We start from the raw sequence: 27406 nt of genomic DNA on the forward strand, positions 1-27406 counted from the left end.
AATAACTGTTTCCCGTTGTTTTTGATCTGTCACTCGATATTGTTGATTGCTGATTTAAATCTAATGTCATTTAAATATCCAGCCATATGCAAGTTAATTACAACAAGACATCATACGAGGACTGGCTGGCACAAAGTTATGTGAAACAAATGAGTGGAAATCATCACAATAGACAGGCCGTGACGTGGAGGAAACTCTACCTCAGCAGGGCCAAGCTCAAAGCATCAAGTTCTACGTCAGCATTATTGTCAGGATTCGCAATGGTAAGAATGGAACTAAAATAAATGATTGAGATTTTCTGGATTATTTTGACCTTAGTGTGAAAATTGATTCTTTACCGTATGACACAGCTGTTCTACTGATCAATGCCAATGGGTCTTTTTATATCAATAATATAATTTTGTCATGAATAGAATAGAATAGAATATTTTTATTTCCCAAATCACAGGGCCCATAAAGGGCATAAAATCAGATACAATTGATTTACATAATTGGTAACAACAACAATAATAGTCACTTGAAAATATATATTTAGTATATTAGCATTGGTCAGAATCAGAGCCAAAAACCACATATATTGTGAATAAAAGAATAAAATTACATTATATGCATTCATTCTCAAATCATTTACTTGACTTAGTGTCAATATGCATACCTGATCTCCTTAATTCAAAACAGTCACAAATATAACAGCCCAGTTTTTCCATAAGAGTTACATTTTCTTGAGTCAAGAGCCATAAAAATTTAGAAGATTTATTTAAATTTTTAAAATTATAACAATTGTCAGATATGTATTGAAAAAAGTCTTCCCTTTGAGTATCATAAAGAGGACATTCTAACAAAAAATGAAGCTCATCTTCAACTTTACCAAGTGAGCAATTTGAACAAAGACGCTCAGATCTTTCTATATATTTTTTTGAATATCTGTCTGTCTCAATTTTTAAAGAGTGAGCACTTATTCTTAATTTACAAATTGACTGTCTTTTTTTAAAATCCTGTAGTTCTAAATATTTTTCTTTTTTAAAACAATTTTTTATAGAAAAATAAGTACCAAGCTTCCCTTTTTCAGAGTTAATTGTTTGATACTTCAGTCTATTCCAAAATGTTAAATAACTTTCACATAGTTTATTTTTAACATACTGACATACTGTCATGTAAATTGGCCCTTGTTTCATCTGTTTAAAAAAAAATATAAGATATTACATATTCAAAATGTAAAATATATTTTGAATTGGTTACAATTTAAACATTCATAGATATAAGAAGATGTGGTATGAGTGCCAATGAGACAACTATCAATCCAAGTCAAAATTTATAAAAGTAAACCATTATAGGTCACAGTACAGTCTTCAACACGGAGCCTTGGCTCACACCGAACAGTAAGCTATAAAGGGCCCCCAAAAATTACTAGTGTAAAACCATTCAAACGGGAAAACCAACGGTCTAATCTATATAAAAAACGAGAAACACTTATGAACCACATCAACAAACGACAACTACTGAACATCAGATTCCTTTTTATATGTAAAGGATCACTGAGCAGCCTCAGAGTGATTCATTCCAAAGGTGGATACATTGTACATGAAATGATGTATCTAGAGACAACCTGACAAATGCCTAAGATTTACGCAAAAATAACTCAAATCTCAAAAATAAAAAAATAAAAACCACATATATATGTAAGAAAAATGATTAAACATGTTTAATGTATCCTTGCTAGTGAAAAAAGAATGTTTTTGTTTATTTCAACATGAAATACTATGGAAACTTCATGGACTTCTACATAAGTGGGAAGCAAGACAAGTCGCCCCACTGCCAAACCGCCCCAATTTTTCACCAACTAGCCCACTCTTGTTTACCAACTCTCCCCACTTTATGAAAAAGGGTTAAATCCCGTTAAATTTACTCCTGCCAACTCGTCCCACTTATAAAAAAGGGTAAAATCCTGTCAAATATATAATAAAGGTCTGCCAACTCATGACCCAGTTCTGCAGAAGTTCGTCCGTTATGTCCACAAAACATGGATCACCAGCTCTTTCTACCAGATTACTACATGGTGTGTCTTCAACCAACCTACAAGGACAAACAATGACGTAGAAGGCTGGCACAGATGCCTCAACAAAAAGAACGACGACGAAAAGCCAGCCTTCTATATGACCTCATCCAGAAACTGCATGAAGAGTCGCAACAAGTCTATTACCCATCCAGATTAAGTTAGCGTCCAAGGGTAAGCTTACTCTGTACCAGGGCAAGCAAGCCTGCATTACCGGAGTTGGTAGGCCTTAATTCAGTACAATTTAATTCTTTTTTTCATTAGTGGGGCGAGTTGGTAGTCATTAATACAGGTAGATTTTATTCTTTTTTTTTCATAAGAGGGGTGAGTTGTCAGACCTATATTCAACGGGATCTTACCCTTTTTCATGAGTGGGGCAAGTTGGCAGGACTAAATTCATCGGAATTTTACTATTTTTCATAAGTGGGGCAAATTGGCAGACCTATATTCAACAGGATCTTACCCTTTTTCATGAGTTGGGTGAGTTGGCAGGACTAAATTCATCTGGATTTTACTATTTTTCATAAGTGGGGCCAGTTGGCAGACCTATATTCAATAGGATTTTACCCTTTTTCATATTAGTGAGGTGAGTTGGCAGACCTATATTCAACGGGATTTTACCCTTTTTATACGACCGCAAAATTTTTTGCGTCATATATTGGTATGATGTCGTCTGTGTCGTCGTCCGAAGACAAATTTGGTTTCTGGACAATAACTTTAGTTCAAGTGAATGGATCTCTATGAAATTTTACCAGAAGGTTCAATACCACAAAAGGAAGGTTGTGATTGATTTTGGGGGTTATATTACCAACAGTTTAGGAATTAGGGGCCAGAAACAAGAATTTTTGTTGTTTCCGGACAATAACTTGTGTGTAAGTGTATGGATCTTTCTGAAATTGTACCACAAGGTTCAATTTCAAAAAAAGGAAGCCTGGGATTGAGTTTGGGGGTAATTGCCTTAAACGTTCTGGAATTAGGAGCCAAAAACAAGCATTTTTCAAGTATCCAGACAATAACTTGTGTTTATGTGTATGGATCTCTCTGAAATTGTAATGCAAGGTACCATACCACAAATGGAAGGCTGGGATTGAGTTTGGGGGTAATTGCCCCAAACGTTCAGGAATTGGGGGCCAAAAAGGGGTAAAAAACAAGAATTTTTCTAGTTTCCAGTCAATAACTTGTGTTTAAGTGTATGGATCTTTCTGAAATTGTACAGCAAGGTACCATATGACAAAGGGAAAGCTGGGATTGAGTTTCTGGGTAATTACTAAAAGGGGGTAAAAAAATATTGGGGGGGGGGGGATTTTTTTTTTCTTAAAATTTTCCATTTTTGCATTTATTATATCTGATTGATATTTAAAAGCAAAAAATACTGATATGGCAGGAGATACACACCAAACATGACGTGTAAATTATATGAAGTATTGTGCAAGAGCACACTATTGCGCAATAGCACAATAGTGCCTAATTGCCAGAAATCTTCAATTGCATAATATTGTGCAATAGCAAGAAATATCCAATTGCACAGTTTTGTGCAATTGCAAGAAATCTTCGAAAATTATTACAAGTATTTCAACCCATTTCAAATTTTTAAGATTTTTCACCACATTTATTTTGTGTCAGAAACCTATATTATGAAAAAATGATCACAATCAAAATTCAGACAGTATCAAGCTTGAATATTGTGTCCAAACTTGTACCACCTGTTCAGGGTTCGACCTCAGCGAAGCATTTTATTCAAAAGTTGGATGAGTTGGTAAATAAGAGTGGGGTGATTTTTTTTTAGAAAGTGGGGCGACTTGTCATTGATTCCATAAGAATAATTATTAATGTCAAGAAAGATAACTGTTGAGACTGTAAAATATTTATTAGTGTACATGTAAATCAATAATTAGGGTATTTGAAGCCATTTTGATATCATATATATGCAATTAGGGGCCAGCTAAAGCCCGCCTCCGGATGCAAGATTTTCTCGCTGTTTGGAAGACCCATTGGTAGCCTTGAGCTGTTCTGCTCTTTGGTCAGGTTGTTGTTTCTTTTACACATTCCCTGTTTCCATTCTCAATTTTAATTATAGATAAGTATATGATCATGTTGATGATGGTTACAAATTCATTCAAGGTTTTCCGGGGACATACATGTAACGTGGTATAAGGTCCAAGCCCAAGGTTACCAAAAATATATGTATATAATTTAGTAACCCATCAGACATTGTTTTGGCAGAGACTGTGTATATATGTCTCTGGATTTGGCATTATATTAGGTTTAACATAATTATTTTGATTTAATTGACTTATTTTTATTAAAGTGTTTATTAGAGATGTTGAAATATATATTCAAAAACATACATGTAGTAAATGTGAATTCTATCACAATGCTAATAGTTTAAACACCCGGCTTTAATATACATAAAACCCCCAAGGGTGACTGGGGTATAGAAGTATGGTCACCATTGGTCTTCCTACGACCGGCAGTAAAACCCTCGCCAAAGTGGGACGTCCGTTTGACTGTGCGGGATGTACAAATTTGCAGCCAGGTCAGGTCAGAATGGGGACTTTAAATCCGATGCCTTGTGTAAAAAGAGTGCCATGCTCTTTGCATGTTAAGAACCCTTGCAACAACTCTTTGAGGGTTCTGTAGGTGACCTGTTGCAAGGCTAAATTTCTGTCCCTATCCAATATACCCTCATTTCCTGTGGCAGTCTAAATTTCTCCGACCTTAATCCTGGACGCCTCTATTACAGAACCTCCCTATTGTTTTAATTGTAAATTTGTTCTCGTCCTGAATATGCATGAAATATTTGCCACTGGACGTTAAGCAACCAACAATCAATCAATTTACATAAACGTTGTTACAGAGTTACTGACTGTTCTTGACACCTTTGAACACTGACCAGGTTAAAACATAAAATGTGTAGCAAATGCGTTTCAATTTTTATACGCCCGAAACTTTGGTGAATTGTTTATATTTATTGACGTGAGCTCCCTTTCGTTTTTTTATAAATTTTAGATTTTACGTTTCCGAGTTATGGAGGTTTTATTCATTAATAAAGGGGGATTTTCCAGTTTTCGGACAATAACTCAAAAACACTTTCATGAATTGTTTATATTTATTAACATGAGCTCCCTTTGATTTTTATAAATTTTTGATTTTACGTTTCCGAGTTTTTGGACAATAACTTTAAAGTGCTTTGAGCAGTTTTTGTGAAGTTTTGGTGACTGGTTTATATCTATTAACATAACCTCCCTTTAGTTTTTTTTAAATTTCTGATATGACATTGAGAAGTTATTGAACTTTATTCTTTGAAAAAGCGACGGGCGTATCATGCGCTCATGGCGCAGCTGTTTATTACACTAGAGAAACATTCCTCGGTTGAGTGAAATTTGTCCTCAATGTTGTAACAGCATGCACATTGTGAAGTTATTATGTGCAACCTTGCAGATGCTTCACTAGACACTTCAATCAAGTTTAGAGAGATTTTAATTGAAGGCTCTTGGTATTCCTTCATTTCTTTTTTTTCCCCTTTAGGGAGCTACCATTTGATTTTTATGGGGGGGCTAGGATGAAATTTTAAAAAAATAGGCAGGACAGGAGTTTTGAGTAAAAAAAAAGGCAGGATGAGATTATTTGCAAAAAAAAAGGCAGGATGACAATTTAGTTAAATAAAAAAGTCAGGATATTTAAAAAAAAAATGCAGGACCAAATGGAGTGAAAAATAAAAAGGCAGGACCGAATAGAGGGAAAAATAAAAAGGCAGGACAAAATTTTTCATCCTAGCCCCCCCCCCCCCCCCCCCATAAAAATCAAATGGTAGCTCCCTTAGCTTTGACATGTTTTTGATTCACTGTACTCATCAGTCTGTTTGTCACAAAACTATAATTCAGGTCCATGACTAACACTGCTATATATAGACCTATTAATTATTCTCTTCTTATTTGAAGATAATTTCTGCCATGGGGATAAAAAAAAGTATTTTGAAGTCAATGTCCTTCTGTTGATAAAAGATTTAATGACATATATATACATGTACAATATAGTTGGATATAGATCAACATTTCACTTGCTGCTGTAGGCCAATTGTAAACATTTATACTTTCATGAAAGCATGTCTTACAAGCATAAACTTGTGATATAGGTATCCGAATAAATATATACATTTTGTATTATGTTATATCGTAAAATATGAAACATATTTACTTTGGGAATGTAACTAAAGATCTTTAAACCTGAAGATATTCTACTTGTAGATGTTTTATTTGGCTAATCTCATAACAATAAATTTAAGTTTGGGAAACAATTTTGACCATTCCTGGACTGGCAGGACTTAATCCCTACATTTAAATGTATTCACTTGATAAGCAGGGTTATTACAAAGGTAATTTATATGCATAAAGGTAAATAAAGCTGTCCTACATCTATAGACAGTAATATTGTCATAGATAAAATGTTTATAAAAGTAAAGATTTGTGCATAACAATGTCCAGAGGGCATGGCAGACAAAGTAGATTGATGTAAGTGACCATTGAACAGGTGTTTGGTGTATTATTTACCTGTCCAAGGTTTTGATATTCACCTTTAATTAGCGAATTTGTCATTTGTATAGTGATTAATTAACTGTTAATTGACAAGTGAAAATTATGAACAATTTGTGATTACATACCTTGTGGAAATTCAATTATTATGTAAACAAGAAATGATTGATATGTCTGCTCAACTTGTTTAAAACTGACAAGCAATGGAATTAAAATGTTGGAGTATATATTCTGTGTTGACCTTGTACCATGATTCCAGTCAATGGAGAATTATTTATATGTAAATGTGTTTGATACCTGGGATTTTTTTATGCAAATTAATAACAAGTTTATTCAACAATATCAAATATTAAATGGAAATTATAATTATATAACTTAATAGGTACAGTGCATCAGTTTCATACCATCTGTGTATTGAAATGCATATTACCTCATAAACTGGTTGAGGAAATAAAACTCTTGTCAGAAAAAGATTGTAAAGTTGTGGGGAAGAAACTACTTAATAGATAAATGGAACATTCACAGTTTTGGTAGTACAAACGGATATTGAAAGTGGTTGAAATATTATGTACATGTCATGTAGATAAATTATAACTGGAGCATGTATTTGCATACATAGTACATGTATTAATTATCAGTAGATACATAAATACATGCAAAAGAAAAAGTTATCATATTGTTTCTGAGACAGATGGTTTAGAATTTACCATTATAATTTTGAATACAAATCATAATGAAGAAAAATTCTCAGGAGGTTGAACTGTGACTTGATCGGACTCATTCATGTCTTTCTTGTGATTGAAAACATTTTGATAAATGTTTAAACTGTGAATTGATTTTTATGAAATGGCCAAAATGGGAATAAATAAAGAAGGAAGAAATTGGTTATATTTACATCACAGTAAAGCCAGACTTAAGGCTTCTAGTCACACATCCTCTCTGTTGGCAGGATTTGCTTTGGTAAGTTTAGTTTAATAGTTTTGGGGAGTTTTCTGCTGGTTTTCAGCAGGGATACACTTATTAGTGAGAGATTCAAGCTACCTGCTTGTTCAAATTTATTTAGCTTGCACGGCTGCTAGGACATATGGTCAGATCATATGTTTTCGTACGTCATATGAATTCGTACTATGCATGCTTTTTCAATGGAAATTGTGATGTCACAATGCATTCTTAATGGCATGAAAACCCATGAGACGAGGATAAATCTGTTTTCCTTCTAAAGTGCACGCACGTATCTGGCAAATTTACAGTTATCTTGAAGATTGTTTATAGATGTTCTTTGTGGTGTTGTTTCATTCTGTCATTGGATTGACATATTCTTCACATATAATTTTTGTCTTTTTGTCACAGAATGGGAGACATAGGTATGTTTTTAATACTGAAAGCATTAACTATTTGTATAAAGCTTTATAATTCAGACAGTAAAAGACTTGATACTTTAGATGCCTTTATATATTCTGACATTTATAACCAGTATATTTTAGATGCAAGAATGTCAAAATGTAGAATTCAAAGATTTGTTATAATTCAGTATTAGTTAAGATATTTAGCACTAGCTTAAGAATTAATTTACTTGATAAATAGTTAATATAAATCTTCACAATTTTAGATAAGTGTAAAGCAAATTATTATGTAATCCCCTGAGGGTTAAATGACAATAGAGAATTAAGGATTAGAGAAGTGTTATATACAAAAGGGATTTCTTACTTTTTAAGATAATTTAGGTTATGTCACAAAGACTTGATATTTGGGAAAATAGATAAACTAGCATTATTATGTAAAGTAAATATATTGAGTATTAATGTTATTTAAATTGAATAATGAAAAACAACATATACTAGTTGACCATGTAGTTTGGGACAGTCATGTATAGGACACTTGTGTTTTAGACTTGGATTTAGACAGTTGTATTGAATTGATATTAGACATGCTGTTTTAATATGTCTCATGAACTTATGATGTGATTATTGTGATTGATAACTATACTGAATGCTGATTAATAAACATTATATATAGAACTTGAATCTGTGTTACGTTGACATGTATTCAAATGAAAGCTACCTGCTAGTTCCCCCAACCTAGCAAGATGAGTAACCAGGTCAGGGACAAGCATAGTACTGGCCTTGGTTATACGTGGCGGAGTGACCCAGCTTTCCGGTACTGAGGAGGGATTCATGTAGGATGCGAACCTGAATACCGAGACAAGAGTCAGCATATCTCCATATAGGAAACAGTGGATTTTCCTGAGTATGCAGAGGTGAGTCAACCTTTTATTTGTGATCTTATATGACACCAAATCTTTAAATTTTACTTTATTTTGTAATTAAAGTTGTCAAGATCTTTTAATAGGATTTTCCCTCTACAAAGACTCAACATGTCTATTTCAGTTTATCCTGACCCCGCCTTAGCTCTAATAGCCCCCCTTTCAAAAAATATTATACATTTGCAATTAGGAAATAAAACAGTTGATTCGTTAGTTGATACAGGTGCTTCAATTTCTTGTATATCATTAAAGTGTTTACAAAAATGTTTGAAAAACATCAAAATACAAAAAAGTACGCAATCTGGAATTTTTACTGCTTGTGGTATGAGCTATCCAATTTTAGGAAAAGTAGATGTTGAATTAAATATAGATGATTTAATTATATACCAAGAATTAACAGTACTTGAGAACTTAACTTTTAATATAATTTTAGGAATAGACTTTCTTAAAGCTAATAAAGCTCATATAAATTTTGAAAATAATACCTTAGCAATTCAAGAAAATTTATTGAATGTACCTTTAAATAATATAGAGACTATAAATGAACATTATGGACATGTTAAAACTATAGCAGAAGAGGTTATTCCCCCACACTGTGAAATTATTATACCTGTTAGGCTTTCTGTTAGGCATAGTAAAAACAGTACAGTAATTCTTGAACCAAACTTTTCAAATGATATTAAAAATTTGGTTGGTTCGAAAGTGGTAGTAAATGTACAAAATGGAAAGGCTTTGTACAGAATTCTAAATCCTACTGGATTAAGCATAAAATTATATAGGAATAAGAAAATAGCCAAGGCTTTTGAAATAGACAAAAATGGTATTTTTGCCTTAAATGATAATGATTCAATAGATAAATCTATTAAAGTTAATAAATATCAGAATGTTGAAAAAGAGTTGGGAATAAAAATGAATGAAAACTTAAATGCAAATCAAAGGAAACAGTTAACTGAACTCTTAACAAGGAATAGAAACGTTTTTGCTAAAGACATTACAGAGTTAGGTAAAACTAGTTACCACTATCACAGAATTGATACAGGTGATGCACCACCAGTTCAATCAATGCCCTACAGACAAACACCACAAATGAGGGAAGAAACAGAAAAACATATTGATATAATGTTAAAAAATGACATTATAGAAGAATCAAACTCTCCATGGTCATCCCCAATTGTATTAGTTCGCAAAAAGAAAAGTAATATGGATGCAAAGCAAGAGTATAGGTTCGCGGTAGACTATCGTAGGCTCAATAAATGCACATTAAGGGCAAAATTTAGTATTCCTAGGATAGATGATGTTTTTGACACAGTTGCTAATTCAAAAGCTGTAATATATTCAGTACTGGATCTCATGAGTGGATTTTTTCAGACACCCTTAGATCCAGAAACAAAACACAAATCTGCATTTGTAACACATCAAGGTATTTACCAATTCAAAAGAATGAGTTTCGGGTTAACAAATGCACCAATGGCGTTTCAAATGCTCATGACAAAAGTTTTAAAAGAATTGAACTGGAAAGTTGCTTTAGTATACATAGACGACATTTTGATTTTTAGTAAAAATTTTGAAGAACATTTAAAACATTTACAATTAGTTTTTGACAAATTAAAACAAGCAAATCTTACACTTAATCCAACAAAATGTCATTTTGCAAAAGAAGAAGTTCATTATTTAGGTCATATTTTGTCCAAAAATGGTATTAAAGTAAACCCTGAAAAAACATCTGCTGTGCAAACATACCCAATACCTAAAAATATCAAACAACTACGCAGTTTCTTAGGATTATGCAATTATTACAGGAAATTTGTGCACAATTACTCAAAAATTGTAACTCCACTTACACAATTAACTCAGAAAAATAAGAAATATATCTGGACACAAGATTGTCAAGCAGCTTTTGAAACATTGAAGCACAGCCTTGTCTCAGCTCCAATCTTAGTGTTTCCAGACTTTGATAAACCATTTGTTTTGTCAGTGGATGCTTCTGATTATGCTATTGGCTATGTCCTTGGACAATTAAATCCAAACACAAAACTTGAACATGTCGTAGCTTATGGTGGTAGATCACTGAATAAAAATGAACAAAAATGGCACATAAACGAAAAAGAAGGGTTAGCACTTAAAGAGGGAATAAAACATTTTAATCCATATTTGGCCACACACAAATTTACAGTTTATACAGATAATATAACTGTTCGTTGGATAGATACAATTAAAAATATACAAGGGAGACTGGGTAGATGGGCACTTGAACTTCAAGGATATGACTTCGAAATAATGCATAGACCTGGGAAGAAAAATAATGCAGATGCCCTGTCAAGAAGAGAGTATGAAAAGATAGGCCCAGAAAATTTTCCGCAGAATGAAATTGAACAAACAGTTGCAGCCATGGGCAATAAGAAGTACGAAATCATAACATTTGATTATATAGGAGATGACGAACAGCGACCAAACATTCTTACAATAACAGATACTAGTAATGAGGATGATGAAACATTAGAAAACATTGACCCAGAACAGTTTAAGAAACGTAAAACATTTCGGCACCTTCAAAGACATTGCCCAGATTTTGTTGAAATTTTTAGTTACAAATTAGAAGGCCAAGTACCTCAAGAAAGACAGAAAGCTAGACAACTGGATGCGAAAGCCTTCCATTATGAAATTGATAATGGCATACTTTATCATTTTTTTAATGCAAGATCAAGAAGTCTACCAAAAGGCCAGAACATGGTTAAGCAGCTAGCAATACCAAGAACCCTACGGAAGGAGGTACTAGAAGCTTTCCATGACAATATTGTTGGATGTCACCAAGGAGAAGAAAGGACATATGAAGCTGTACGTCAACGATATTACTGGCCAAACATGTACACAGATATCAAGACATACATTAAGACGTGTGAAATCTGCCAAAGATCTAAAAGGGATACACACAGCCATCCAGTGCCATTAAAACCAATGCCAATAGAAGAAGTTTTTTCAAGATGGCACATGGATATTTTAGAACTACCAGAGACTCCAGAAAAATATCGTTACTTGCTGTTGGTGGTTGATAGTGGATCCAAATGGTGTGAAGCCTTTCCCATGAGGACACAAGAAGCAACAGAAGTAGCCAGCATCCTTTTTAGGGAGATAATTGCCCGTTTCGGTGCACCCCGCTGTATTGTGTCTGATCAAGGAGCCAATTTTCTTTCGAAGCTTGTTGCAGCTTTATGTGAGCTTCTCCAAATCAAACGCCACTATACAAGTGCATATCATCCACAAACAAATGCAGCGTGTGAACGGATGAACTCATTTATTGTGCAATCATTGAGAGCTCAACTGGAAAAACAGACAGATTGGCCAAACTATATAGCACCTATAATGATGGCTTATAGAATGACACCAGCTACTCAGTCTACTCAGTACTCACCTTTTCACCTTCTCTTTGGACAAGAAATGAGAGCACCTATTGATGTTGCCTTAATTCCAAAGTCAACATTGCCTAAAAACCACAGAGAATACCTCAATAAATTTATTAAGGACCTCCTATTAACAAGGGATGTTGCTGCAGAAAACACAAAAAGAGCACAAGCAAAATACAAAACACAGCATGACAAAAGAGCAGTAAAACCCACATATTTACCTGGTGACAAAGTAATGCTATTTTGTAAAAAGGTTAAAAAAGGTCAAAGTCCAAAATTAAAAGTTAGGTGGACAGGCCCATTTACAATAACAAACCTTGGCCCCCCAGAATGTAATACTTTTAAGCTAAGAAGGGACAGCGATAACAAAATCTCAAAGAAATTAGTTAATGCAAGTCGTCTGAAAGTATTTAACAGTAAAACAGACCGCCCTGACTACCTCCTAGATGACACTGATGATCCATTTGAAGAAGATGAGGATGATGAAGGTGAAAATCAACAAGTCCAGAATGAAGGCCCTGAAAATCTAACACAAGACAGAATATCGAATTCTCAACCCAAAAATGCACCCAGGAATAATCAAAACAAACATTGTCAATCAAAACTTTCAAAGCAAAATAAAGCAGTGCCTCCTGACAATTCTATAGAAAACAAACAAAATACAAATAAAACTGCTCAACAAGCTACAACAGAAATACAAATCACACCTGATGATGTTGAAAAGATTATATCATCGGCATGGGTAAACAAGAAACTATGCTACAAAATAAAAATTAAAAACATGTCAAAAACAGAATGGGTACACCAAGATAAAATCTCAGAAAATATGAGAAGAGAATTTCATGAAAACAGAACGCATACTGGTAAAAAGAGAAAAAGACCATTACTAGAAAACAAACATAAATTTTTTGAACCTTCAAATGAACCACAAAATGTAACTGCAATAGACCAAAACAAAGATGTAAAATATAAACAAAGACCAAAAATAAATTGGGATAAATTTCCAGTACAAGCTGTTAAACTGGAGAATAACAGATTTTTTGTCAAAACCATATTGAGAAATAACAGAATATCACATTATCAACCTTTAAACAGAGTAAATGGGGAAGATCAGCATGCTTTTACAAATTTGCTTGCTTATTTTTATGGTGACCAGTTTTATAACATTATGTTGACCCTTACAGGGAATTCACAAACAAAAGATATGGGACCAGCATGTTTTGTTTCAGGCTCTCACATTACACATTTTAAAATAGAAAATAATGTCCCAAAATGTTTCATACACTATGAGCAAAGACATATTTATGATCCAGAATGGGTTCCTTTTGAAACTTGTCCCCCAGGACTTCTTAAAATTTTTCAAGATAAATATGAAGATGAGTGGATGAGATGTTATAACTAAAGATATTCAAGTAGTGTTATAAGCATTCATAAATGCAATGTGACAATGCTTATTCTTTTGTATCGTTGAAAAGTGTTATTTTTGTTCTGAATTTCTGGTTAAAGTACACAATATTCAGAAGTTATAGTGTCTGTTAATTTAATCCTGCTGGACAAATGTACTCATTACATTAGTAGTTCTTACTATTAGATCCTTAAATATTGCAGGTAAACGGCACATCTACTGATGTACTTTAAACCAATTTTACTTCAGATTATACAAAATGTACTTTATCAATGATACAAATAGAACTATCAAGTGGTCCCTATACATACATTGTATATAGGCATCACTATTTTTGAACTGTTGTCTTTTTTTATTATGACTTAAATATTTTTAGTGGAAGAGTAACAAATAATTAGGGAGTACCTAAATAGGAAGTACAAAAATAAACTGGCGTACAGTTGTTATATAGATAAATTAGAAATAAGAAGACAAACGTATAGGAATTAAGCTAGAATATAAAGAAGGGAAGATAATTAGAAATTCTTACATGTTGTATGTAATTTATGTTGATATTAATAAATAGGTAATATATATATTGGCCTAAAATTGTGGTATTCTAATGAATATTTGAGAGATAAATAAAAATTCCCCAAATTAAAATGAACTTAAGATAATAAGGTATAAGGGTTTTTGGTGTCATGTATGATTATGCTATTGGTTGCACTTACATTGATGAAGTAAAGTACCAATACCCACAAAATGAAGAAATGGTGGACCCGCAAAATGAAGAAATGGTGGACCCACAAAATGAAGAAATGGTGGACCCGCAAAATGAAGAAATGGTGGACCCATAAAATGAAGAAATGGTGGACCCGCAAAATGAAGAAATGGTGGACCCACAGAAGTGACCAAATTGTGCATTTAAAATTAAAGAAAGACAAACAATGATGGACATATCATATTAGCTAGTGAAAATTTATTTGATATTATAAAACTTATTAGCAGAGATTTGTGACCCGAAGTGACATTTTATTAACTTTACATGAATATTGATGAAGATTAAAAGACAATGTGATATGAAAGTTGATAATGATATCTGCAAAATTACTATGACAATCAAACAGAAGAAGAAACCAGGTGGACATGTATCATGATGTATAAACAATATGGTTGAAAACTAGTAACTTTTTTTTGACTACCAATGGTGAAAAATGTGAAGATTGTACTGTTGGACATTAATTGTCTATATTGAATATGTGTACAAAAGACACTTATATTTGCTTATTGAAATGCTTGCTTGTTTTGATATAGAATGCTTGCATGTTTTGATATTGATTATTAATATTTTCTTTATTGTTATTTTAATTATAAATATTTTCTTTCCAAATTATTCACAGGTTAATCATATACAAATGTATATTTCTAAATATGTTTTATGTCCATTATATAAGAAGGTAATATGATTTGAATAATTATGTGTTTAACTTGCAGATGATGACCAATATGGATAATATTAATAATCTTATATTTCAGTTATATATTGCTATTGTTATGCCCCTTTATGCACCTAGAAATACTTCATGAAGTATGCAATGAGCTCATTGTCATTAATTATGTAGGAGTTGGACTTGTCAATATTAGTGAACTTCAGAGAACTTCCCTGATATGGACAATCTAAACTTGACCATTCCACATCCAGGAACATGTACATGTATATATATTTAGTAATGTTTTATTACAGGAATTAGTGAATTAATTAATGTTTTCACAATATTTTTTTTCATATATATGTAATATCTTATTGACAGGAATCAGTGATTCCATTGTTTCACAATATATTGTTTTATTTTATTGACAGGACTCAGTAATTAAATTGTTGCTATATAATATGTGTAAAATATTATATTTTTTTTTTTTAATGATGCATTTTGTATTTTAATTGAAGATTGCAGGAGCAATCTTGGCGACGAAGGGAAGGGTATAACCAGTATATTTTAGATGCAAGAATGTCAAAATGTAGAATTCAAAGATTTGTTATAATTCAGTATTAGTTAAGATATTTAGCACTAGCTTAAGAATTAATTTACTTGATAAATAGTTAATATAAATCTTCACAATTTTAGATAAGTGTAAAGCAAATTATTATGTAATCCCCTGAGGGTTAAATGACAATAGAGAATTAAGGATTAGAGAAGTGTTATATACAAAAGGGATTTCTTACTTTTTAAGATAATTTAGGTTATGTCACAAAGACTTGATATTTGGGAAAATAGATAAACTAGCATTATTATGTAAAGTAAATATATTGAGTATTAATGTTATTTAAATTGAATAATGAAAAACAACATATACTAGTTGACCATGTAGTTTGGGACAGTCATGTATAGGACACTTGTGTTTTAGACTTGGATTTAGACAGTTGTATTGAATTGATATTAGACATGCTGTTTTAATATGTCTCATGAACTTATGATGTGATTATTGTGATTGATAACTATACTGAATGCTGATTAATAAACATTATATATAGAACTTGAATCTGTGTTACGTTGACATGTATTCAAATGAAAGCTACCTGCTTGTTCCCCCAACCTAGCAAGATGAGTAACCAGGTCAGGGACAAGCATAGTACTGGCCTTGGTTATACATTTCCGTCTGCCATATGTCCATTATCCTTGACCTCATTTTCATTGTTCAGCGACTTAGTAATAAAATATAATCACATGGATTTTGACTTATTATGAGAAATAGTATAACTATATTTGGTTTATGGGATCGTTGCAAGGTACAGATAAATACATTTTGGGGACAATCAGAAAATAGACCTTGTCAGTTTTATTTAACTGACTGTAGAGATCTGTCAGTACAGTAACTAATTCAGATATAATGTCTTAACAGTGACAATAAAGAATGAACAAAACTTTTCAGAATGAATTTGGATCAAACTTTTTGTTTTACTGATTATTAATTCTATGTGATTTTAAACACTGACAGGCCGATAAAATGATATGACAGCAGATGTCAACTTTAACCTGAAAATGGACTCACTGTCAGGATATTTTAACAGTAACATATTACTTTGTCCATGAAAATACATCAATTTTATTTTCACAATAGACAGTTAGGCCAAATCAAAATGATTTTGATCAAAATAATGTTATAAAAGTTCCTTATTTCTTTTCACACATACTTAAACCAACTAGTTAAGTATTAGATGTTAGCACATACATGTAGTTCTCAATTTCAAGTGTGAATTCACAAAGATATATATATTGTAGTTTTGGATTGTGGTTTTTGTCACCCCTTGATGGAGTCAAAAAGCGAGACATGAATATGCTGTTTTTGGCGGCGGCAGCGGCGTTGTTGTCGTCATTGTCATCAACAATGTATTAGTTTGTGATTAGGTCAGTTAATGGGGAAGCACTATTGGTAGGTCATTGAGATTTGGTATGCAGTTGTTTTAGCATTGGCACATCTCATTTCCATGCAGATTTTGCCCCTTCCTCTCAGTCATAGTCTAATGACTTTGAAACTTTTGGCTTAACTTACTAGTAATTAGTTTGTGAGTAGGTCAGTTTATGGGGAACCACTAGTGGTAGGTCAATGATATTTGGTATGCAGTTGTATTAGAATTGGTACATCTCATTTGAATTCCATTGGCCCTGTAGCTTCCATCATGGTTCATTGACTTTAAATATTTTGCATACTAACTTTACATGTTAAAGTATATCTATTTTAATTTCAACATTTGCATTTTACTATCAAAATAACAAATGGGCGAGACATATCTCTGTGTTAACAGTTTATGTTGATAAAAGATTAATTATATGAGAGTTGTTGCAAGGTTTATGTTATGTGCAGAGTGTTTGGCACTCACCATATACACAGGGCATTTGATTTGATGACCCCATTAGGACAGGAATTATAACCATAATAGCCTCTTGTATTGGCAGCTTTGCAGCGTAATAATTTTTATGCCCTGTCTAGGATAGTAGAGAAGGATTACATTTTTAGTCCCCTACTGACAAGTCGAGGGAGACTTTAGGTTTGCACTCCATCCATCTGTCTGTCCATCTGTCAGTCCGGCAAATCAGTTTTCCACACTTTTTTTCTTCGTGCTTGAAGATATTGATTTGATATTTGGTTACAGGTATATGGTTTTATCATGACAAGTTACAGATCAAGTTCGTATTTTCTTCTGGTCTGAAGATTTTGTGCAGAGTTATGGTCCTTGAACTTAGAAAATTCACTCAAATAATCAGTTTTCCACACTTTTTTTGTCATGCTTGAACTTTCCAAAAACCAAACAGATGAATGGTCGATGCCTTTAAAAGTGCAAAGTCAATATATATATACTGAATATACATATATTTTTAAAAATCTAGTCTTACACTACGCTTTTTATTTCAGTACGGAAAACAATATATCTAATTAATATTTGAACACTTTAAATAAATATTGTATTTGTCCTTTGAAAACTTGGAGATGACCGCTGCTCTGTAGACAGTATGCTGACTTTTGTCTGCCTTTTCTGGTGTCTATGCCCCTCCCCTACTCATTCTTTTAATGTGTAGTAGGCGATATTCAGCTGTTTTAATCTGAATTTGTGAGATTGGTATGGTTGATTAATCTATGTTTTTTTTTAAAGTTTAACAACCAATACTTTGGCATACTCTCACAATTTAATTGTTTGCACGATCATTAAACGTTCTGCTCTAATGTTTGACCTTTAAGCCTTTGCCGTCCGTCCGTCCGTCGTCAGTCTTGTAAATCAGTTTCATCAGTTTTTTCTTATGTGCTTGATTATATTGATTTGATATTTGGTTTATAGTTTTATCATGACAAGTTACTTACAGATCAAGTTTGAATTTTGTTCCGGTCTGATGATTTTGTGCAGAGTTATGGTCCTTGGACTTAGAAAATTCACTCAAATAATCAGTTTTCCTCACTTTTTATACGCCCGTTTACGGTACGATTATGGTTTACTGTTGTCCGTCTGTCGGTCCATCCGTCTGTCCGTACGTCGTCAACATGTCGGACATTAACTCAAAAACGCTTTAACCAATTTGCATAAAACTTTGGTGAATTGTTTATATCTATTGACATGAGCTCTCTTTCGTTTTTTATAAATTTTAGATTTTACGTTTCCGAGTTATGGGGTTTTATTCATTGAAAAAGGGGGATTTTCCAGTTTTTGGACAATAACTCAAGAATGCTTTCACCAACTTGCAAGAAATTGTGGTGAATTGTTTATATCTATTGGCATGAGCTCCCTTTTGATTTTTATATATTCTAGATTTTACGTTTCCGAGTTACATGATTTTATTAATAAAAAAAGGGGGATTACAGGGTTTTATTAATACAAAAAGGGGGATTTTCCAGTTTTCGGACAAAAAATCAAAAATGCTTTCAGCAATTCTCATGAAACTTTGGTGAATTGTTTATATCTATTGATGTAAGCTCCCTTTACATTTTCATAAATTTCTAAAATGACTGAGAATTAATTGAACTTTATTTGTTTATAGTCTGACAACAGATTTACTAAGTATTGCACAACAACACAGTGTATTGCACAACAGCAAGAAATCTTTAATTGAATATCAATTCAATTCATATAACCAATTTCAAGTTCTTTGACTACATTTATTCAGAAACCTATAATATGTCAAATATTTAATACAATCCAAATTCAGACCTGTATCAAGCTTGAATATTGTGTCCATTTTTGCCCCAACTGATCAGGGTTGGACCTCTGCGGGCGTATCCAGCTGCGCTCAGCGAAGCAGTTTATTTTTGTTATGCTTGAAAATATTGATTTGATAATTGGCATATAGTTTTATGATGACAAGTTACAGATCAAATTCAAATTTTGTTCCGGTCTGATGTTATGGTCCTTGGACCCTGAAAATTCACTTAAATAATCAGTTTTCCACACTTTTTTTGCGTCATGCTTGAAGATATTGACTTGATATTTAATGTTATATAGTTTACACCATGACAAGTTAAAGATCAATTTTGTTCCACTCACTCACAGTACAATGAATTTTTAACTGGTAGGGGACTATGTATTGCTATGCAATACTCTCAGAATGCATGTTTAGTCTGCATTTTGTCCGTCCTTTAGTCTGTCTGTCCTGTATCAGGTTAAATTTTTGGTTACAGGTAAAGGTTGGTTAAAGTTTTGGTTTCAGGTTTTTTGTGCTCACATCAACTCAAACTTAGTACACGTTTATGTGTGGTGAACTATTTACTTGTGCAGCTGGGCATTATGGACTTAGGACACATATTCTTGTTTTACCATGTTTTTAATATCATTTAAACATAGATGGTAGCTTTGTTTTTATAGAGCAGTAACCAGAACATTTTTGAGAATTTTGTTTGTCTGTAAGCCACATTTATCATGATGGGGAGGAAATATTAGTATTAGTATAATGCCACATTGCATGTAGAATATATGGCACCTCATTCTTGGTTCATTAGCTTGTAAACTTTTCAAACCAGTTGTTTAGAAGTCAATATTTGCATTTCTCTATTGAACTACTCACAGACAAGACATATTTCTGTGTCAATAATTCGTCATTCTGTTTATTTATTTATTTTAGTCCGCTATTCTTTGTATGATTTTAACTAGATCTGAGTATCTGACTTTTAATTTTATGTCCATAATTATTTTTCAATTATTACTTTGTATTTGTGCAGAACTGCATGATACGTACTAATGAGTTACGAGTATTTTAGTCCTAAAAATGGTCTGGATGTTTTGATTATTAGATCACCCAAAATATTTATGTATTTGTCACACAGATTAAAGTACCTGGTGTTTTTAAATCCATTTGTAGTTGGTATGAATGCATTAGTAGTTCATTCATTAGGGAAAAAAATGGTTTAAAAACTTGTATGGTGCACAAATGTTGAACATGGAGAACTTTTGTTAAAATGCACGTAGCTCAGGTACAATTATCTGAGTGAATTTTGATATTATAAAGGGGCTTTTCATTTGAATGTTTGTGTGGAAGCTGTTTTTTAATGGCTATATTATGAGTTCATAAAAGATAAATTATTTTAACAATTAAGTGTTAACTGTAGCAGTGCGTATTACAAAATGTTTACTGTTTATACCAAATTTAAATTAGTATGTGTCCTTGATGTTAAAAAGATTTAGTTATTTGTAAATTTTGTGGTTTATAAAGAGTACTTATAACAGTGTAATACATGAATGTGAAATACCAGATGAGGATCCAAGATTTTGAAAGGGGGGGGAGGGGGCAAACTAGGCAATGTTTGGAGTGGGAAATGTAAAAAGTCTATACATCAACCATATTGATTAATTTTCTCACTCAGTTGGCCAGAAGGTGATTTAAAATGTACTTTTTTTATGCCCCACCTTCAATAGTAGAGGGGCATTATGTTTTTCGGTCTGTGCGTCCGTTCTTTTGTCCATTCATCCGTCTGTCCCGCTTCAGGTTAAAGTTTTTGGTCAAGGTAGTTTTTGATGAAGTTGAAGTCCAATCAACTTGAAACTTAGTACACATGTTCCCTATGATATGATCTTTATAATTTTAATGTCAAATTAGAGTTTTGACCCCAATTTCACCCTCCACTGAACATAGGAAATGATAGTGCGAGTGGGACATCCGTGTACTATGGACACATTCTTGTTAACAGTTAATTATAACTTTTAGAAGCATCTTCCAAGAGAACTTTTTCTTATAATTTATGAAATATAACTAACCCATAATTTCTATTCATATAATGCTAATGGGAAACAGATATACTTAGTATAGAGACTCTGTTTTAATGATTCACAGTTTATCCTTTTAATACCCTACCTGTCCTCAAAATCACACACTCCCCAAACCAACCTGCAAAAAACTCAAATATTGCACAATAAGATGTTTAATATAAGTACTTACTACGGACACAGTAATTTAATATCATTTCACAGTTAACTCATTGTAGCATCAGGAGGCCTCGGTAGCAGAGGGGTCTAAGTAGTTACTACTGTAATCACTAGCCAGTCAACACTGAGGTTGTGAGTTCGAACACCGCTTGTGCGGGTGCACTCGACTCCAATCTTAATTTACTAGGATTGCCAGTTTTCCTAACGAAGGTCATGGTTTTCTCCGGGCACTCCGGCTTCCTAAACTGGCCGCCACGAAATAGCCCAAAAGCGGTGCTTAAAAGTGGCGTTAAAACACCAAAAATAAAAATCAAATCATTGTAGCATCACTACAGTTTGACAATTTGTTTATGCATTGTTATATTTTCAGGTTGCTTTGGTAGAAATTCAGATTGAAGAAGATGTATCGCCAGCTCTTCTGATTGTGTTTAGTGTGTGTACCACGTTACTTGTTTCCGTACATCTCCTGGCATTGATGATCAGTACATGCATCTTACCAAACATAGAGGCAGTCAGCAATGTACACAATGTCAATGCAGTCAACGAATCTCCACATGAAAAAATGAACATTTTAATTCAAATGGCATGGGCTTTTTCAACAGGACTTGGAATATTGTTGTTTTTGACGGAAATAGTGCTGATATGCTGGGTAAAGTTTGACGTGAAGAAAATCGGAAATAATAAAGGAGCAGCATGGGCGTCAACAGCTGTGGTCATTCCAGTGGGAGTTATTTTTATTATATTTTCATTCCATTTTTACCGACAGTTAATTTCACATAAAGTTGAACAGAAAGCTAAAGATATAGAAGAGTTAGCCAGACTGGCCAATGATATAGATATGAATAATCATAACAGTGGTGGCATCCAAATTGTCTAAATGTTTTTATCTATTTTGTTATTTTACATTGATTTTGTACTTGTTACTTGTTGTTGCAAAATTTATTTAAGAAGGCATTGTTTGAAATTGTGGGATTGTTTCCACTAATTTGTAGATATTTAGTACCTTGTACCCATGGTTACAGTTGTGTAGTATGATATTACTGCTTTGCATTTTTAATATTTGTTACTATCATTTCCTTTTTTAACAGGTATATGGTGCACTCTGTTGATTGAAATTAGATTTCAATATTTAGTGTGCAAAAATGATGGTTTTGTGTTTGTGTTTTTTCTGAAGTAATCTGCCTTATCAATGCTTATAGACCTTTTGTTACAATTTCCATGTCCAGTAAGTATTTTTGCTATGAAAACTCCCCATAAGGTTTTAAATGATTATTCTTGTAAATTTTGCATTATTAAGTTACCTCAAGTAGTTCAATACTGGGCATCAAAGGGCTAACATGTATATGTCAGGTCTTATGTGTTACTAGTTATCAGTCTGTACCTACTTGCGCATGGCCCTAAATGATTGACATTTGTGTTTTTAAACAGCGGATTATAAAGATGATCATACATTTTGTGGTTAGCTTGATTTGGTAAGGAAATTAGATTGTTTAAAAATGTGTAAAATCTTTTTATGAGTTCGTGCACCGAATATGTTTATATTTTGCCTCATTTTTGTGAATATGAAGAAGACAAATTTAATACTTTTATACTGGTAATGTATAAAATTTTGTGTTCTTATGATGTCTTTTGATTTATGTACATTGTCAACTGTATTACAAAATTATTACAAATTGAGATATATTTTTATGAGGATCTGGATGGGGGTCCTTCGTTTCTGTTTTCTTTAATTATTAGGTCATTTCTCTATATTCTTTATATTTTTGGTCCAGTTTTCTCTATTCTTTATCACTGTTTATATTTTAGCACCCCTTTATTCTGTATTCTTTATTTTATTGGTCCATTTTTCTCTATTCTTTATTATATTAGTCCATTTTTCTCTATTCTTTATATTTTTGCCCATTATTCTCTATTCTGTTAACCCCCATCCAGACCCTCTTTTATGTAAAGAATATTGATCAGTTTGCTCAACTATTTGAGACAACGAAGTAGGATGCAATATATATACTGATGCATTATGGGATAAAGAAATTTGATGTCGACTTATTTTTTTCTTTACCTTTTTAAATTTTATTCTCATATCTATTTTTGTTGAAAAATAGTTTAAGTAGAAAGATTAAATTTTACATATATTTTACTACTGCAAACAAGTTAATAGCTTTATTCAAACATTTATAACATTGCCTTATGCTTGCCAAACTCTCCACTAAGTTGACATATGTTGTATTCCTTGATTATAACTTTAACATCCAACACATTTTTAAAAGCACTTACTCAAATAACACTAATTCCAAGGGTTTAACATTATATGACAAGTGGGAACAACTTTTTTAATAATTTCGTATCTGTAAATAGTAAAATATTTCACACTTTACTTGATTTTAGGCCAAATAGAAACACTTTTTATTAGGCCAAATAATTTTATTGGTTTTGCCAATGTTAAACAGACCATTGGAAAAATTTCTCACAGTCGACTTAAATCTACCTGTCCTGCAATAAACCTTCAGTCTCTAATTTCATTAGATTAATTTTCTTAAATATTTTTCAACAAGGTTATTGTCTCAGTAAATCCCCTGTTTTTCTCTAGTTTAGGTTCAAGAAATATGTCTACTAGTCTTGCTACTAACTCCAGTTAAACTGAACAATTAATGTGATTATAATAATATAGAAATTTAAAAACTTAAAAAATCAATCAATCAATCTTATTGTAAGACTAGATAATAATTATTTCCCTTTTGAATAGATCTCACACTGATTATATTTAAAATGGAAAGAAAAATAAGAATTTTCCCATGTATCATGTGTATATTTGATATGTTCCCATGTATCATGTGTATATTTGATATGTTCCCATGTATCATGTGTATATTTGATATGTTCCCATGTATCATGTGCATATTTGATATGTTCCCATGTATCATGTGTATATTTGATATGTTCCCATGTATCATGTGTATATTTGATATGTTCCCATGTATCATGTGTATACTCTAGGGATTACAGTCAGTAAATAAATAGCATTGCAAAGTGCAAAATCTTTAATAAGAAAAGCATTCCAGAAATTTATCATTCGTTTTCTTCAAAAATGGGAAATGATAACTGATATTAGTTTTCAATGTCCACCTCTGTTATAGTAATGTTTTTCTACAATTCTTTGTGTATAGCATACTATGTAAGTTATTTCATTGAATATTGTAAATATTATTTATTTATAACTCTTCCTATATTTCCTGTAAGACAAATGTGCTGACAGATTGTACAGATTTGATGGTTTATTGTTGTAATTTTTTCTTTTATCTAATATTTAACATTAAATGTGCCCAACTCTGACAGATCATTAATTTAAGATAATGCATTAATATTATCATTCTATCATGTTTATCTTTTCTTTATCTTGTAATATTTTATTATGAAAGATACTACTTGTTAGATTCATGTTAATTTTGTGGTGAAAAATGAAATTTTTAAATATGTCTCCTGTTTACGATAAAAAAAGATAGACAAAAATTGTTTTCTCTTTCTATTGTAAAATATCTATCAATTTGGTATTTAAACACAGTTTTGAGCTATGAAGAATTTATAGACAACATCATTGAAGTTAATCTCTATCAAGAATTTGTTTTGGAAAGTTAATATTTCAAGTGGTCAATTGATGTACATGTCCCTGATAAAAGGACATTTTCCTTGAGATTATAAGTACTTAACTAAAGATATATCAGATAATAAAGGCTGATTGTCACTTTAAACATCGTAAGGACAGAAGATATATCAGATAATAAAGGCCGATTGTCACTTTAAACATCGTAAGGACTAAAGATATATCAGATAATAAAGGCTGATTGTCACTTTAAACATCGTAAGGACAGAAGATATATCAGATAATAAAGGCTGATTGTCACTTTAAACATCGTAAGGACTAAAGATATATCAGATAATAAAGGCTGATTGTCACTTTAAACATCGTAAGGACTAAAGATATATCAGATAATAAAGGCTGATTGTCACTTTAAACATCGTAAGGACTAAAGATATATCAGATAATAAAGGCTGATTGTCACTTTAAACATCGTAAGGACTAAAGATATATCAGATAATAAAGGCTGATTGTCACTTTAAACATCGTAAGGACAGAAGATATATCAGATAATAAAGGCCGATTGTCACTTTAACCATTGTAAAAGACTAATGTACATGTACCTACAAATAAACCGGAAAACTAATTTTACAAATTTTGACTTTTACACTTTTTGAGGAGTTCATGTTCAATTTATGAGATATAATTATAAGTTCTATATAATGCATTGAAATTCTGGGTTGATAAAGTACTGTAAAATTTAGAAATTGTTGCGAGGTTTTCATTAATGCGAAGAATGTGACAGGGTGATGATCGCAATAATAAGAACTTGCATTCCGATATCTAATGCATATACCTGTATGCAGATTTTCCCTAAATTGCAATAATTAATCTTGCATTTTTGTCCATTCTTCAAAAATCGCAATAATACATGTACACAATTAATTGCTGAATTTACAGTAACTGAGTCCATTGGATGCTTATCATTACTTACTTAGTGGACACTGGAAATTTTACTGGAAAGTCCAAAGTTAAATACTTTAAACCAACTAATTTAGCAAAACATTTATTTACCTGATTTAGCAAGTAGGAAAATAACAGGAGTAGTTATTGTCATGATAATTTCAAACTTTCATCTTCAAGTAAATTTATAAAGTAAATGGTCAAATGATTAATTAGTAAGGACTAGATGCAGAAAAGGTTTTCGTAAAAATAGATTTATTACATCTATTTTGTCAGTTTATTATCGACTTATGAGTTTGAATGTCTATTTGATATCTTTCGCGTTCTTTTACAGTATTTGAAAAAAATTAGATATTACTTTCCTTGTTCAATATGAAAATAAGGAGATATGGTATTATTACCAATAAGACATTATCCACCAAATACAAAGGGACGTGGATGTAAGCAACTATAGGTCACAGCACTGCCTTCAACAATACAAAGAAACAGACATCATTCGAAATTTCATAAAACCCTTAAAAAGCTTCAAATACATGTGTTTTTGTAAAGTCTCTAAACAATTATTTTCTAAATTCTTATATTTGAATCTAAAGCATAGTAAAATGATGTGGTATGTGGAAATGACAAGAAGTGTGTGTAGATTTTATGTATCCTTTCTATTGTTTTGAGTGGTTGATGAAAAGCAATGCTTTGTTTTATATTTAGTGCATGTATTTTATTCTGTGAATGAAGAAAATATGTTTCTTAGATTTCAGTCGAGAAAGAAAATATAAATATTCTTTTGGTAAGCTTTGTTGTTGGATTGTACCTTTAAAGCTTCCCTCATGCATCTTTTATTCATTCTTACATTCTATTTAACAAGCAAAGAGGATACAAATATTTCATGAAAGTTAAAAGGCATTTCCTTAGTAGTTTTCCATAATATCAGCTCTTTCTTTCATTTTTTAACACATACAGTTACTTGTTTTTAATTGTGGTACATAAGTTAAGGTGGATTTATTTTCATGGATATCAGTTTTCGTAGATTGAGGAAAAACTATATATATTTTCAAGAATATTTAATTTTCTGGTTTTGCCAGTCTCCACACAAGCCTATATATAGAGAATGTATACTTCATTGAACATTTAAATTCCTGATTTACCTATACCCACAAAATCCACCTAAATTGGCATCCATCCCATAATAATAAATCCACAGTATGTTTTAATTTGTAATATTCATTTATGAATCAGAATATGTTACTTTAATCATGAAAAACATAAATTATTGTTTAATGTTTTGTAATAACACAGTTCATACTGTTTATAAAAAGTAAAAGAAACTATCATTCAA

General features: G+C 32.0%; 1 protein-coding gene across 1 annotated transcript; it reads left to right on the forward strand.

The window, feature by feature from the left end:
- LOC127711148 (calcium release-activated calcium channel protein 1-like) lies at positions 1–27406 on the forward strand. The gene is made up of 2 exons (XM_052217099.1): positions 1–263; positions 21907–27406. Exons 1-2 carry the CDS (start codon positions 87–89, stop codon positions 22411–22413), a joined length of 684 nt encoding a protein of 227 aa, XP_052073059.1. The 5' UTR covers positions 1–86; the 3' UTR covers positions 22414–27406.

The sequence above is a fragment of the Mytilus californianus genome, unplaced genomic scaffold, assembly GCF_021869535.1.
Source record: "Mytilus californianus isolate M0D057914Y unplaced genomic scaffold, xbMytCali1.0.p SCAF_8, whole genome shotgun sequence".
NCBI lineage: Eukaryota > Metazoa > Mollusca > Bivalvia > Mytilida > Mytilidae > Mytilus > Mytilus californianus.

What these genes read in the sequence shown, in the direction of transcription:
- LOC127711148 (XM_052217099.1), top strand. Translation starts at nt 87, where the DNA reads ATGCAAGTTAATTACAACAAGACATCATACGAGGACTGGCTGGCACAA. An exon ending in TATTGTCAGGATTCGCAATG is followed by an intron (nt 264 to 21,906) that starts GTAAGAATGGAA and finishes TTATATTTTCAG; the next exon opens with GTTGCTTTGGTAGAAATTCA.